The 14,196-nt window shown below is 37.7% G+C and overlaps 1 protein-coding gene across 15 annotated transcripts in view; it reads right to left on the reverse strand.

Annotated features, from left to right (window-relative positions):
• Positions 1-14,196, reverse strand: part of CYRIA (CYFIP related Rac1 interactor A) — an 82,322-nt gene that overhangs the window by 12,472 nt on the left and 55,654 nt on the right. For 6 of the 15 annotated variants that reach the window (XM_026674292.2, XM_087946944.1, XM_087946930.1 and 3 more), the window contains 2 exons: positions 7,349-7,429; positions 977-1,098 (listed from right to left, as the gene is read on the reverse strand). In XM_026674292.2, the coding sequence (XP_026530077.1) occupies positions 977-1,098; positions 7,349-7,418 (192 nt within the window). In that variant the 5' untranslated portion in view covers positions 7,419-7,429. Of the gene's footprint in view, positions 1-976; positions 1,099-7,093; positions 7,174-7,348; positions 7,430-14,196 lie in introns of all 15 variants that reach the window. The other 9 variants (XM_087946897.1, XM_087946892.1, XM_087946880.1 and 6 more) reach the window with 2 other exon arrangements.

Below are 14,196 nucleotides of genomic sequence, written 5' to 3' on the forward strand. Positions count from 1 at the left end.
TAATAACTTGAAAAAAAACTTCATTCATTTAATATCACAACGCCCATCCTGTCCTTCCCATGCACATACATGAATGGACAATCAGAATGAAAGCTAATTCTAATACAGTATGGTATTTGTCTTTCTCTCAAAGAATTTGGGTGCCCACCCCCCCTTTTTTAAAAAAAAATCCCAGCAGCTTTTGACAAGAAATCTCTTCCAACTTTTGGCAAGAGCAGTTGAGCTCCTATTTTAGGAATTAATTGATGGATGAGACGAAATTTGTTGGGGTGAGGAGAGAGTGGGGGGTATCCTTCAACAGAACATGTATATATGCATACGTACATATGTACAAATTTATTAAGATGTATTTTACTGAAAGATCTTAATTATTCTGGCAGATTTCTTACTTTTTAAAATATCTTTTCTCATCCAAGAAACACAGATCGATTGCTGGTCTGGTAAGCATGCTAGAAACTTTTCGGCCACTATTCACTGCTCAGGTCCCATTATTATTGAGGTTAATAACAAATAATAACCTTACGAAGAAAATCTTATCTGATGCAAATGTATACTTCTGTACATACTACAGGCTGAACAACTAGTTTTTAATTAAAAATAGCAAAGTGTAACACTCTAAGTTTAGATTATCATTTTGATAATTTCACACAATAATTGGCTGTCACAATAGGTTTTTTTTTTTAACTTCCCAAAAGGAGATCTCTGTAAATGTCTCTTAAAATGTGAATAACTCTTAGTTTTGAATGTTCAGTTTTGCATATTATAATTTTTTGTTATAATTTTGTTATAGTTGTGCTTTTAAAGTTGCAGCGACGTTTCGGCAGAATCTCATCTGCCATCATCAGGCTTCTGTATTGTGTTCATCCCAGACAACTTTAAAAGCACAACTATGACATGGGAAAATACCCGAACAAAGCTGAATACCACACATGTAAGTACCCGCGAAAACTTAAGAAAACATATATATTGAACGCACATCTCTAATTTCTTGTCCAGCTCCTTTATAAGACTGCAGGTCTGAAAGCATACTTTCTGAGTCCTGTAAAACAGCATTGACTTGGTTCCATATTTCCCTTTCTCCATCAGAAGGCTGAGCATCTAGATAAAAGATAAAAAAAGCAACTATTGCAAAAAGCAGTCGACTGTTATTGGGACAATCACACAAAGTATAATTACTGTCAACTAAAGTTCATTGGTTATTTGATCCATATTTTACTACTTTCATATAGTTCTCGTGGCACTTTATCTATTTTCAGATTCATTTTATTAAATCATAACCAGGATTAAAATTAGGATTTCTTGCCACTCATACATACAAATAGGAAGAACTATTTGCAATTTTTAAAATTGTAATTGATTAACCAAACTTGACATCAAAGACACCCCTGGACTAAATTCAGCCTAGGTAAAGAAGATGAACTTTTATTTTATTTTTTTAATGCAGTTTTATATGCATCTCCAGGAATGTGACAGATATTTAATGAGTAAGAGTTCTCCCTGTTTCCAGTCTAAATAATAGTCCAATGTTGTGTCTTGCCCGTTACTTTTCATTTCTACTTCAGTAGCAAAATCCACTATTTTAAAAATAATCCTGACTTCTGCATAGATCATCTGGAAAGAAAAACTCTCCTCCCATCCTTCAGGTAATCATCTTCTCTAACAGAAGAGACCACACTGTCTGCATGTGCCTATTGACTGAGCCTAATAACTAGTTTTCTGTTCACTCAATGTTGCCTCATCCAGCAATAACATGTATTTATTTAACAAGTCTTAGAGATCAGCTCGGAGAATTGGAAGCATTTCCAAAGAATCAATTTCCTCCTGCTTCGTGAGCGTTAAATTAAAGTGCAGTTGTGAAATCTAACACTACACATCTTATGAGAGAAATACTTGCTGCAAATGTTCAAAATGCACTGGGCAAGTTATTAATTAGGTAGGAACGGTATCTAAAAAGTTTTACTTTTAACAATACTGCAGTTAAATACACTCAAGGTGCAAAGGAAAAAAACTTTATGAGGAAAAAAAAGAAGTCAAATCTTGTACTTCTTGATCACGCACAGTTCCTTTGGGTAGATTAATGATTATATGTGTTGTAAATAAATCTGGAGAATCTAAACTGAGTTAAGATTTTGCATTTATCACTTTAACATCTTAAACTCATTCCGATATGACAAGTCAAGTGAGGCACTGGGGATAATAGCTAGATAACGGGTGTAAAACCTTTCCATTGTCTCTGGAAAGGTTTGACTCAGCCATTACAGAAAGTAAAGTCACTATCCCCAACTACTTGATCTATCCAACTAATAGGTTCTCCTGCTTGAGCAGGGGGCTGGACTAGAAGACCTCCAAGGTCCCTTCCAGTTCAGTTCAGTTCAGTTTTATTCTCTATTCTATTCTATTCATTGTATTTTTATTAGCAATCCTCTTTTATCCATGAAACCTGATAAGCCTTTAATATAAGCTCAATATATATTGATGGAAAATTCAAATCCTTTTCACTGTAAAATTCACACGCCTCATATCTGAAATATCATGGTTATATATTCAGTAATTTTCATATAGTTTTCTATGGACTGGGGAATTCTGGTGTAGGGAAGGCACTTTCATAACCAATCAATTCAAATTCGTAAGTGATGTGAATCTCTTAATATTATATTACAATCATATAATATTATACAATTTGGAGAACTGTACTATATTCTTGCATAATGCGTTGTGCTATTTTAGATGTCAACTTCTGTCATAAAACATATACATGTAGTCCTCGACTTACATCAGTTGGTTTAGTGACCGTTCAAGTTACAACGGCACTGGAAAAAGTGACCTATGACCATTTTTCAGACTTACAACCACTGCTGCATCCCCATGGTCATATGATCAAAATTTAGAAGCTTGGCAACTGGCTCGAACTTATGACAGTTGCAGTGTCCTGGGGTTATGGGATCCCCTTTGGCATCCTTCTGACAAACGAAGTCAATGGGGAAGCCAGATTTAACAACCGCAGTGATTCACTTAACGAATGTTTCAATTAACAACAGAAATTTGAGGCTCAATTGTGGTCGTAAGTCGAGCACTACCTGTATACAGCTCTTTTTCTTCCTAATTTCATAGTGAAGACTCTGTAAAGGTTTCCCTGTCCAGTCATGTTTGACTTTCGGGCACGGCTGCTCATCTCCATTTCTTGGCTAAGGGAGCCAGCGTTGTCCAAAGATATTTTCCTTAGCCATATGGCCTAGATGTTATAGGTGCATGGAACACTGTTACTTTCCCACAGAAGAGAGAAGCATTGGCATGCTTTCGAACTGCTAGATGGGTAGGAGCTAGAGCAAGGAACGGGAGCTTACCCCATTGCACGGTGCCTGGGTCTCAAACCTGGACTTTCAGCTCTCCAGCTGACAAACTCAGCATCTTTAACTGCTGAGTCATAGGGTCCAGCTAAACACACAATGCACTGTGTTGTAATTTGTTAACTTCAAATGGAAACAGTAACATACAATAGTTCCTGTCTGGCATTTCAGCTGTAATATCACATTTGAAATGTTTTATAGCAGAAGAAGGTACAATGTGAAGCCAGTCATACGTTGGTAGATAGCTTCTCTCTTTTCCTGATTGCTCGGCTGATGGAATTAGAAATCCAACATCATCTGACAGTCACCAGTTTCTCATTTCTGAGTTGCACTAGTATATAAACATTGTAGGTAAAGTGTCATGGTTTAGGGAAGGGCTGTCAAACATGCAGCGCACGGGGGAGATGTGTCATGCGCTGGCCATGTCCACTCCCAGTTTAGCAAAAGGGAAAAAAGTCACAATACGTCACACGAGTTTGACACCCCTGCTTTAGGGAAATGTATCAGTGTAATCTCTTTTAAAACCACGATGATAAGAGAATATAATAGCCTTTATATTAGTTGCACATAAATAGATTTTCTATGATGAATCCATATTAAATATAATACCAGTGTTTCATGAAAAAATGTTAATTTGAGCTTTCCCTTTACATTTTTTTAAAAAAGATGGCTGCATATCATCTACTATTCTGTGATTCTGGCATGATTTGCTTCTTTAATTTTGTAACATTATCTTGTAAAAGAAATATATTATATGAAGCAGCAGATTTTAAAGTTTAATGTAGCACGGATATTAATTTTGAACTGGAATCTAAATACCTAGAATCTCTGCATTCCATACAAGTACTTGTGTAAATAATTTTCAGGACTCTTGAGAAAATTCAAGTCTAAATAAATTATTGAATACCTTGAAAACAAAGTTCCTATGAGGCCTGAAAGTAATAAAATACCCCTTAGCTCAGGGGTGTCAAACTGGATTTCTTCAAGAGCCAGATCAGCAGCGTAGTTCTCCTCTGTGGGCCACTGGGTGGTGGTGGTGGTGGCGAGGGGGCAGAGGTGGCGGGGGAAGCGGGATGGATGCCTCCTGCAGCACCCTGCTGACCAAAAATGGGGCATGGGGGGTTGGCACACGGCCCCCCTGCACCTCAATTTTGTCCTCCATGGGCTCCTATAGCACTTCGCTGGCTGAAAACGGGTCACGTCGCCCATTTTCGGCCCTTCTATTTTACCGTTTTCCAGCCTATTTTCAGGCCATTTTTGGCCCATTTTTCAGCCTGTTTTTGTCCCGGTTTTCATCCCAGTTTCGGCAGTCAGAGTATTGCAGGCCAAAATGAGGTGCAGCCCCCGCATACGGCCCGTTTTAGCCACTAGAGGCACCACAGGCCGGTCCCTTGATATTTCCAGACTGGCCCCACAGGCTGGATTTAAGCACCCCATGGGCTGGATCTGGCCCACAGGCCTTGAGTTTGACACCCCTGCCTTAGCAGAATTTCCAATCAAATTCTTATTATATTATTAACTCCTTGTACTGAGCTGCAACATTCACTTACCTTATTGTTTTAAAAATAAGGTATTAAATAGCACATAGGGATAGATCGCAACTGAGTGGATAAAGGGGATCTATTTAATGTAGTAGTTGACACTTTATGAGAAAACTCAAGCCACATGCACACTGCAAGCTGTAGTACACTGCAAAATGTAGCAAAAAAATTAATGTGTAAAAGTATATTATTTCACCTGCTTTAATACAAAAAGCTACAGGAAATTTTTCGTTGCTATGCAAGATGGCTGTTAAGTGGGTCATGCCTGATTTTGCATCTTTTTTGCCACAAGTCATGGCAGTTCTTAAATGAATCCATCTTTCCCTATTGACTTTGCTTGGGAAGATTGCAAGTCTTGCAATTTTGTAAGTTTGCCATTATCACAGGACCCTGGGATCCTCTAACCATCAGAAATGCATGCTGGTTGTCAACTGTCCAAATTTTGATCATGTGACCATGAAGGTGTTGCAATGATCATAAGTGTAAGGACCAATTGTACGTCACTTTTTTCAGTGCTGTTCTAACTTTGACTAGTCACTAAAGTAATGGTTGTAAGTCAAGGACTATCTGTACAGGTTTAACAAATTAATAAATTTAAATAATTAATAAATTATGATCACAAGTAAATGGGAAATGATTGTCTTATATTCACTGATAAGAACAGAAAAGAGCTACTGGAAACAGAAGAATAAGCAAAAAACATGATACCCATGAAGATTTGCCTGAAGTTAAGCTGTTGCCTAGCAGAGGCAACTTATAATACAAATAGTCCTCGGCCTACAACTATTCATTTAGTGACTGTTCAAAGTTACAATGGCACTGAAAAAGGTGACTTATGACCGTTTTTCACATAACCATTTTTCACACGACCATTGCAGCATCCTTATGGTCACATGATCAAAAATCAAATGCTTGGCAACTTGTTTACATTTATGACGCTTGCAGTATCCTGGGGTCATGTAATCCGCTTTTGCGACCTTCTGACAAGCAAAGTCAATGGGGAATATCCAGATTTACTTAACAACCATGTTACTAACAAGTGCAATGATTTACTTAACTGTGGCACGAAAGGTAGTAAAAGAGGGCAAACTCACTTAACAAATGTTTCACTTAGCAACATAAATTTTGGGCTCAATTGTGGTCGTAACTCAAGAACTACCTGTACTTAATAAGGCTCTCTTTTGCTTCTATGTAGTTACCTCTTTTATCTCTCTTTAGTCATTTAGTTTTCCTCCCCTTCTCTTTTCTTCCCAGTGCAATTGGAATCCCGTCTTCCCTACTTTTTTTCATTGCTGTTTCTGCTGAAAGGGGAAAGGGGGTGTATATGCGTGCATGTATATGCACATGCGTGTATACGGGGATAAGCAAGACTTATGTGTACGTGAGAGAAAAATTCTACATGCAGATGGGTCTCCATTAATTGTGTAAATGAATAGCTTATTTTATAGACAATTAATTTAATTAGCTTTAATCAATTCTATCTATTATTCTATTCTATTCTATTCTATTCTATTCTATTCTATTCTATTCTATTCTATTCTATTCTATTCTGGCCTATGCCAATTCTCTGGATCGGCAACATTAAGTTGACAAAACAGAGAAGCATTAAACAGGATTTTGGTTGCTTACATTTAGTTATATCAGACCCTTTGGATTTGCCCTTTCATATACTATTCAAGTTTTGAAATAATATACCACAGAAGTTTAGTAATGTGCTTTTAGACACACCAATAACGCAAGAAACAAAATAATTTACTTGCAAGTTTATTTTGAATATAGCACAAGCCACTTATAAGGATCACTTTATAACAGATTGTGATGATTTTGAGGCCCATTGGCAACATGATGCAACACAGGGTCAAAATTTGGATCTGTGAACCAAGAAGCACTTAATCTTCTCTCCACAGGCTGTGGGCTTCATCCATGTTCAGAACCCTTTTCATCATGGAGGCTGCTGAACTAATCAGAATTTGTCCCAAAAGAAGCCCATGAGCCAAGTTCTTTGAGCTAATGCTCATGATCACAAGCAATTATTATTGGGATTTTGGATGAACTGAACAGTGACTTTTCAGAATGAAAGAGGAGAACTCCAAGTGGCATGAGCTAGAGTACTTGCATGTTAGATTAATCTATGGTATTTATTAGACTTTTTAATGTTAAAAAAAACCTCCTCCCCAAAAAAAATGCAGGCCAAATTCTGCTCACTTTCAAAGTCTAGGAAAAAAAGGGGGCCTTGATCAAAGTCTGTACAAGTGAGAACTTTTAAAAGATTTCCCATTTGGTTTCTGAAAAATAGAAAAGGAAGAGAATAAAGATACTCAGGAACAAATCTTGAAAACACTGTTATGTCTATTGTACTGCTTGAACAAGTTTTATCTGTCAAGGCAAATCAAGCTTAAATATTCCTTCTCAACTAGTCCCCTAAGTCAGGGAAAACAACGTTCCGAGCTTTGAACTTACTTTCAAAATCCAGGAAAAAATGTGGGTAGTTTTCAATTTCTCTGGTAAGGACTTTAAGAAGATTACCCATACCAGCAAAACCTGGTGAATGCAATAAAATCATAAAGAGTTATATATGCAAAAGCAGAAGGTGAAAAAAATAATAAGGGCTTGGCATGCACTGCTAGTTCAAACTGAAACAGGAGCATTGGGAGGGAGGGAGGGAGGGAGGGAAGGAAGGAAGCAAGGAAGCAGGGGTGGGATACGACAGGGTTAACTACTGGTTCGGGATTTACGAGGTTCAGGCCTGTAAATTGTCATCAGCATGCTGTGTGCAGAGACGCAGCCTTTGAAACAGCCCTCTTTTCCTGCTTTTTTAACTGCAGCTGTGCCTTGTTCAGCAGCTGAAGTTGAAAAATCACGAAATAAAGATCAGCTAAGAGCCCGGGTGGGCAGGTTGGCAAAAACATCAGCAGACATAGAACCGGTTCTATGTCTGCTGCTCTTCAGAGATACCGGTTCTACAGAGGTGGACAGAACCAGTAGAAACCCACCCCTGGAAGAAAGGAAGGAAGGAAGGAAGGAAGGAAGGAAGGAAGGAAGGAAGGAAGGAAGGAAGGAAGGAAGGAAGGAAGGAAGGAAGGAAGGAAGGAAGGAAGGCTATTTTTATGTCAAAGTTAGCAACATGGTGCAGTACAGTTTTAAAATACAACTATATGATTATATAAACTTAACTTTGAATCCAACATCACTTATATCATGCACTGTACAAAACACAAGAATCATGCTTAAAATGGATTTTAAATATAGTACAATTAAGAACCACACATTTCCAACTTGAATTTAAAAGTACAACTTACCTCATTGAAAAAATGAAGTCACTGTATAAACCTAGTGTATTTTTGTCCTAAACCATTAGCGTCATTCTCCAGAAACACTACATCTCAAAGCAACCTTATTAAAAACAAGCTATCCAAGATTACTAGTCATATTGACTATATTACCTCTAATATCAGAGATACTATGTCTTTGAATGCCAGCTGCTGAGGAACATGAGCAAAAGTGGGTTCTCAAATGCTGGCTGGCTAATCCTTGAAAGAGAATATCACGCTAAGTAAACAATTGTTGTCGTAAATCGAGGATTACCTGTGTGCATTTTGTTCTTATTGAATTATCACTGCATTAATAATAATGTGGTTGTTTTTTTACTTCACTGTTAAAAAATTGAATATTCCATGTTCTTTCTTTCACTACTATTAAGCCTGAGTTTTCTCTGAATACAAGTCCTGGATTCTTTTTGCAAAACCAGGGATGGATTGAGGAAAATCCTAGTTATCCTCAACTATTATTAACAGACAAAAAAAAATTTATTCACAAGAATGTAACTCCAAAAATCCACCCTACCTCTTAAAATGGTTAGTCATGATCCTCAGGAAAGCTCGTAAGTAGGAGAGGAAAAAAATGTTTTACAATAACTGGTATTCAGAACTACATGCTTTGTAATTTAAGCTGCCTTCTATACAAGCACAGTAACAAGAAACACAGGGATGGAAATTAAAACATGACTATTGAGTCAGGGACACTTTGAAATATTTAAATTATTAATTAAGAATTGAAAAGGGTAAATTATTTTAAATTAAATTTTCCAGGCCTGCCACCTGGAGTTTCATTCCTATTGTAAGTAAAATTTGCATACTTAATTTTTCACAGGCGATACACTGAATAACAGGTATTATATTAAGCATTGAATAAGTCTATGCTAATTTTTGTAAGTTGAACTCTCACGCTATGGTGGTTCCAAGAAAAATATTCTCCATCTCATTAAATATAAACAATTCCTAGTGGAGATCATTGAGAGCTTTCAAATGACTCAGTTCCATGAAAAAATTACAATTGAGAATTAAGTACCAAGAGGGAAAATGAATAAATAAGTTTTAAATATTTTACAATGGGAGTAAGAAATATCATAAGGCTAACCTCATGATAGGAACCTTACCTATATAAAAGGAAAAAAGAAACTGGGCTGTACAAATATAGAACTCTATGACGAACCTCCATCCCAAAATTATAGTTTTTAAGGTAGCAAAAAGAAAAAATAAATGCTTAACCTTAAATTGATTAAATTATTTTCATGTAATCTTACATTTAGATTGAATTTAATATTTGTACTTGCCCTAAGCCCAGTTTTTGTCTGCCCTGCCTGCCTTACTACTAGAGAAAATTTGCCTGCCAACTAAAGTCTGTGTGGCTCTTACACTGAAAGTTATATATGCCATTGAAAAAAATAGTTGTTCCTTAACATGTTAGTGGGGAAAAAATGACATCATTCTTTCCTTATTAAGAAAAAGCAGAATACAAATTTACTACAGGTAGTCCTCAACTTACAAGATAAGATAAGAAGAACTTTATTGTCATTGTACAAGTACAACGAAACTGTGGATGTACCCCAGCAACTGTTCGTAATACAATAAAACCAGAGCACTTAAAGATGAAGATAAGAAAAATAGAGTACCCGCATCTCCAGTTGCAATTAGAGAGTACAATATCTACAAATATACACAAAATATACCTCCAACACTGACTGTGATGCTTTGCCGAGTGTAATACACAAGAGATGGATTGTACTGTAATATGTTATTATACATCTGAATGAGATATTGCGATTTCACATCTTTTCACATCTTAATTGTAAGTGACTTTGTATTTATTTGCGGTTCGGATGGCCCAGGGAAAGAAACTATTTGTTAGTCTAGTGGTGTGGGATTTTATTGACCCAAAGCGCCGTCCAGACGGCAGCAGGTTAAAAAGATAATTGCCAGGGTGTGAGGGGTCTTCTATGATGGCCTTGATTCTGCTTTGGCAGCGGGACCTGGCTTATGACTGCAATGGAGCCTAAAGTTTATGCTGTTTAAGTGGGGCAGTTTTTTAAAAATGAGTTTTGCCCCATTTTATGACTTTTCTTGCCACAGTTATTAAGTGAATCATTGTAGTTATTAAATTAGTAACCTGGTTGTTGACTGGATCTGGCTTCCCCATTGACTTTGCTTGTCAGAAGGTTGCAAAAAGTGACCACATAACCCTGGGACACGGCAAACATCTTAAATATGAAACCAGTTGCCATGCATCCAAATTTTGATTATGTGAAACATGGGGATACTACAACAATTGTAAGTGTGAAAAACAGTCATAAGTCATTTTTTCCCAGTGCCATTGTAATTTTGAATGGTCAGTATACCAACTATAGTAAGCCGAGGACTACCTGTACGTGTACCTGAAAATAAATGACTTCTAAAACCATTTTGCCTTTCCTTTACAAATCGATCATTACTCCCATCCCATGCACAATTCCTCATCCTATCTAATGAAACTAATTCTCAGTTCCTAAAATATAATTTATGGAACAAATTTTGAAAAACATTTGGAGATAAAGAACATATTCATACATTCATTTAATATATGGTATCATATCCGTAATGCCCAAAGAGATAGAAGTCAATGTTTCTATTCCATGTTATGGCCTAAAAGCAGTAGTCTTCAAACTTGACAGCTTCAAGACTTGTGGACTTCAACTCCCAGAATTCCTCCTCCAGTCATGTTAGCTCAGGAATTCTGGGAGTTGAAGTCCACAAGTCTCAAACTTACCAAGTTTGAAGACCCTTGGCCTAAAGCTTTTAAGAGGCTCTTTAAACAGGTTTAGAGGGGAATCTCATCTTGACAACCTTAGACTGACTATTGTATGTGAGATAGCACTGCTTGAGCTGACACCATGTTTACTGTAAAATGTAAATTTGCAGACACATCCTAGGCCCAGACCTTTGCTTTTTTTTGTTTGTAGGAAGAATTTTCCAGAAAAGGTGTAATATTTTTCTCCCCTCTAAGGGCATGTTTCTTTGACCTGCTGAGATCTTTGAGAACTTGATGAAGAATGTGTAGTTACAAGGCCAGATGAACTTTAGGCAAATGCAAGGTTAAAGAGAACAAAAAAGCAAGAATTCTATCCATTGTATGCAAACATAGTGCTTGTTGCATAGACAAATGAAAAACATTATTATCTGTGAACTCTGGAAGAGCTAAGAATCTAATCCAATTGCCCTGCAAGTATGACACATTATGAAGATATTATTTCAGAATGACACTGTCACGCTCCATCTGGATATCTGCCTGTGAGTGACAAGTGACAACAGAACAACAAACAGCCCTGGTGTCTGACTGCTATTTACTAGGAACAGGTGGTGAAGTTTTGGAATTCACCTTAGATAAAGTGGTCTGTGAGCAAATGGAATGCGGAATTAAATAAGACAAACAAGGGGGAATCCTGAGCAAGGGATTAATTTACCTTAGTTTTGTACTTTTTCCAAAGTCTCAACATCTTTTTTTTTTTTTTGTAATGTGGTGACCAAAACTGGATGTGATATTCCAGGGTGGCCTTACTAAGGCTTTGTAAAGCAGTAATAATGCTTCACATGATTTTGATTCTATGCCTCTAGTTATACAACCAAGGACTGTGTTAGTTTTTGTTTTTTTTGGCTGCTGCCGCACACTACTGGCTCATATTTAAGTGACCATCCACTAGGACTCCAAGGTCCCTCTCACACTTACTGCTTTTGAGCCAGCTTTTGCCTAATCTGTACTTGTACCTTTTGGTATAAGTTTCCAAACACATCTTGAAACTACTTAAATTTCTTTTAGCAAGCCTCATCGTTTTGATTCCCATGTCCAGGAAGCGAACACTTCCCTCTTGGGGCAGAAGTGATCCTGACAACAGGAAGACTTGCAGAGAACCTGACTGGCGGACCAAATAATTTCAGGGATCATGAACCTTTATAGCCAGATCATTCCTAGACTCACTGGTAAGTGAGGTGCCACTGTCATATACCTCTTCCTGGTAGAAAAACAGTATATTTTGCAAAATTCTAGTAGCTGAAGACTGATTTTCTGAACCAAAGGATTTATATTGTAATCTAAAGTTACTAATAGCCTCCTGTTAATCAATACTCTTGTTTATACAGAAGACCTTCCAAATATTTAATGGTAACTGAGAATATTAGGAGATATATTTTGCACTATCCTGTAATTCTGCTAGTATAGCCATATTCATTAAAGGCTTGCAAAGCATACACAGCATTTCTTCTGAGTCTTTTTGATGGAAATTACATTATACTGCAAAGCAATTTGATCATGAACACCAAAAGCACACTGTGATGTATTTATAGACCCATACATTTGTTAATATGAGAACAAATGCACATTTGAATATATTTACAAATAGTTCAGAAAGAAATATGGCTTACAAAGTAATAAATATTATTGCCTGAAGATTCATGGATAACCATTTTAACTTACTTTCCTTCATAAGCAAAAAGCATTCAACCTTTTATAATCTAACTGCTATTTAAAATATTTCAGTCAGTTTATGAGTCTGCTTTATTTGGGAAGAGATGTGTCATTTTTCTGGACCGATCAGATGTACATTGAAAACCACACTGCAAAAAAACAACAAAAAACACTGAAGTATATATGGGTAGTAACTAAAGCTGGCATGTTTAAAATGGGGGGGGGATTTTCCTTGAATAAAGGCTTGGGCCCCCCAGAATCTGTATTCCACAAGAGTTTGAGATTAGTTTCCTAACCTTAGAAAACTTTGCCACAGTATAACAGAATAACAGAGTTGGAAGGGACCTTGGAGGTCTTCTAGTCCAATCCCCTGCTCAGTCAGGAAACCCTATACCAGGGGTGTCAAACTTGATTTCATTGAGGGCCGCATCAGGGTTGAGTTTGACCTCAGGGGGCAGGGATGGGCATGGCCAGCTTGACGTCACTCATGTTGGGGTGAGCCAAGTGCTCTGCCAACAAAAACGGGATCCCAAGCTCCGTTTTCAGCTGCGACAGCCTCCTGCAACCCTCTGTCAGCGAAAACAGCCCTCCCAAGCTCCGTTTTCACTGGTAGAGGCACCGTGGGCTGGTCCTTCACTGTTTACAGGGTGGCCCCGCAGGCCAGATCTAAGCATCTTGCAGGCAGGATCCAGCCCCCGGGCCTTGAGTTTGACACCCCTGCCCTATACCATTTCAGACAAATGGTTTTCCAGTTTCTTCTTAAAAACTTCCAGTGTTGGAGCACCCACAACTTCTAGAGGCAAGTTGTTCCACTGATTAGTTATTCTAAATGGAGGCTGTTCCCTATGCTGCTGATCTCTTTCCCTCAGGACAAAGCTGGCCCTTGAAATTGCTTCGGTTCTTCTCAAAGTAAATACAGAGTGGGCTACTTCCTTAGGGTAATGATCAGAAATCCTATGCCTTGTCATCTGACAGGATGTCCTTCTTCATCCTTCCACCTACCCAGACTCCTATAAAATAAATTTTGCAAAATGAGAGGACATTTTATTCCTACCCATTCATTCCTCAATATAAGCATTCCCCAGTTGAACCCACTAGATACTGGGGAGGGGGGTTGTTTTATTTTTGATGGCACGACCTTCAAAGACTTCTGTAAATCAAGTGCAATTGAGCACTGAAGTCCACAAACTCATTCAGGTTCCTTATCTGGCAAAATGGATAAGGAAATGGCCCATTTAGAGGGCAACAAGATGATAAAAACTCCACTTTAATTTGATCGTCTAGAAAAAAACCTTACAGAGATATGTGCAATGTGCATTCCACTAAAAATAAAGGGTAGCAACTAGGAGTGACCTCAAGTTTCTGAGGCCATCATTTGGGTGAGCCATGGTAAAGGCCATGGACTGTGCTGCACAGATGTGAAGCGTCTATAGCAACAGATAATTGAGCCAGCTACATTTGATGAAGTTTATTCTGTTATTTGAAAACCTCCTTCTAGCTAGTTGAGGTGTTTTATGGCTTCAATCTGTCCTCTT

The sequence above is a fragment of the Notechis scutatus genome, chromosome 1 (assembly GCF_049901735.1).
Source record: "Notechis scutatus isolate UNSWTSFEM ecotype Mainland chromosome 1, rNotScu1.2, whole genome shotgun sequence".
NCBI lineage: Eukaryota > Metazoa > Chordata > Lepidosauria > Squamata > Elapidae > Notechis > Notechis scutatus.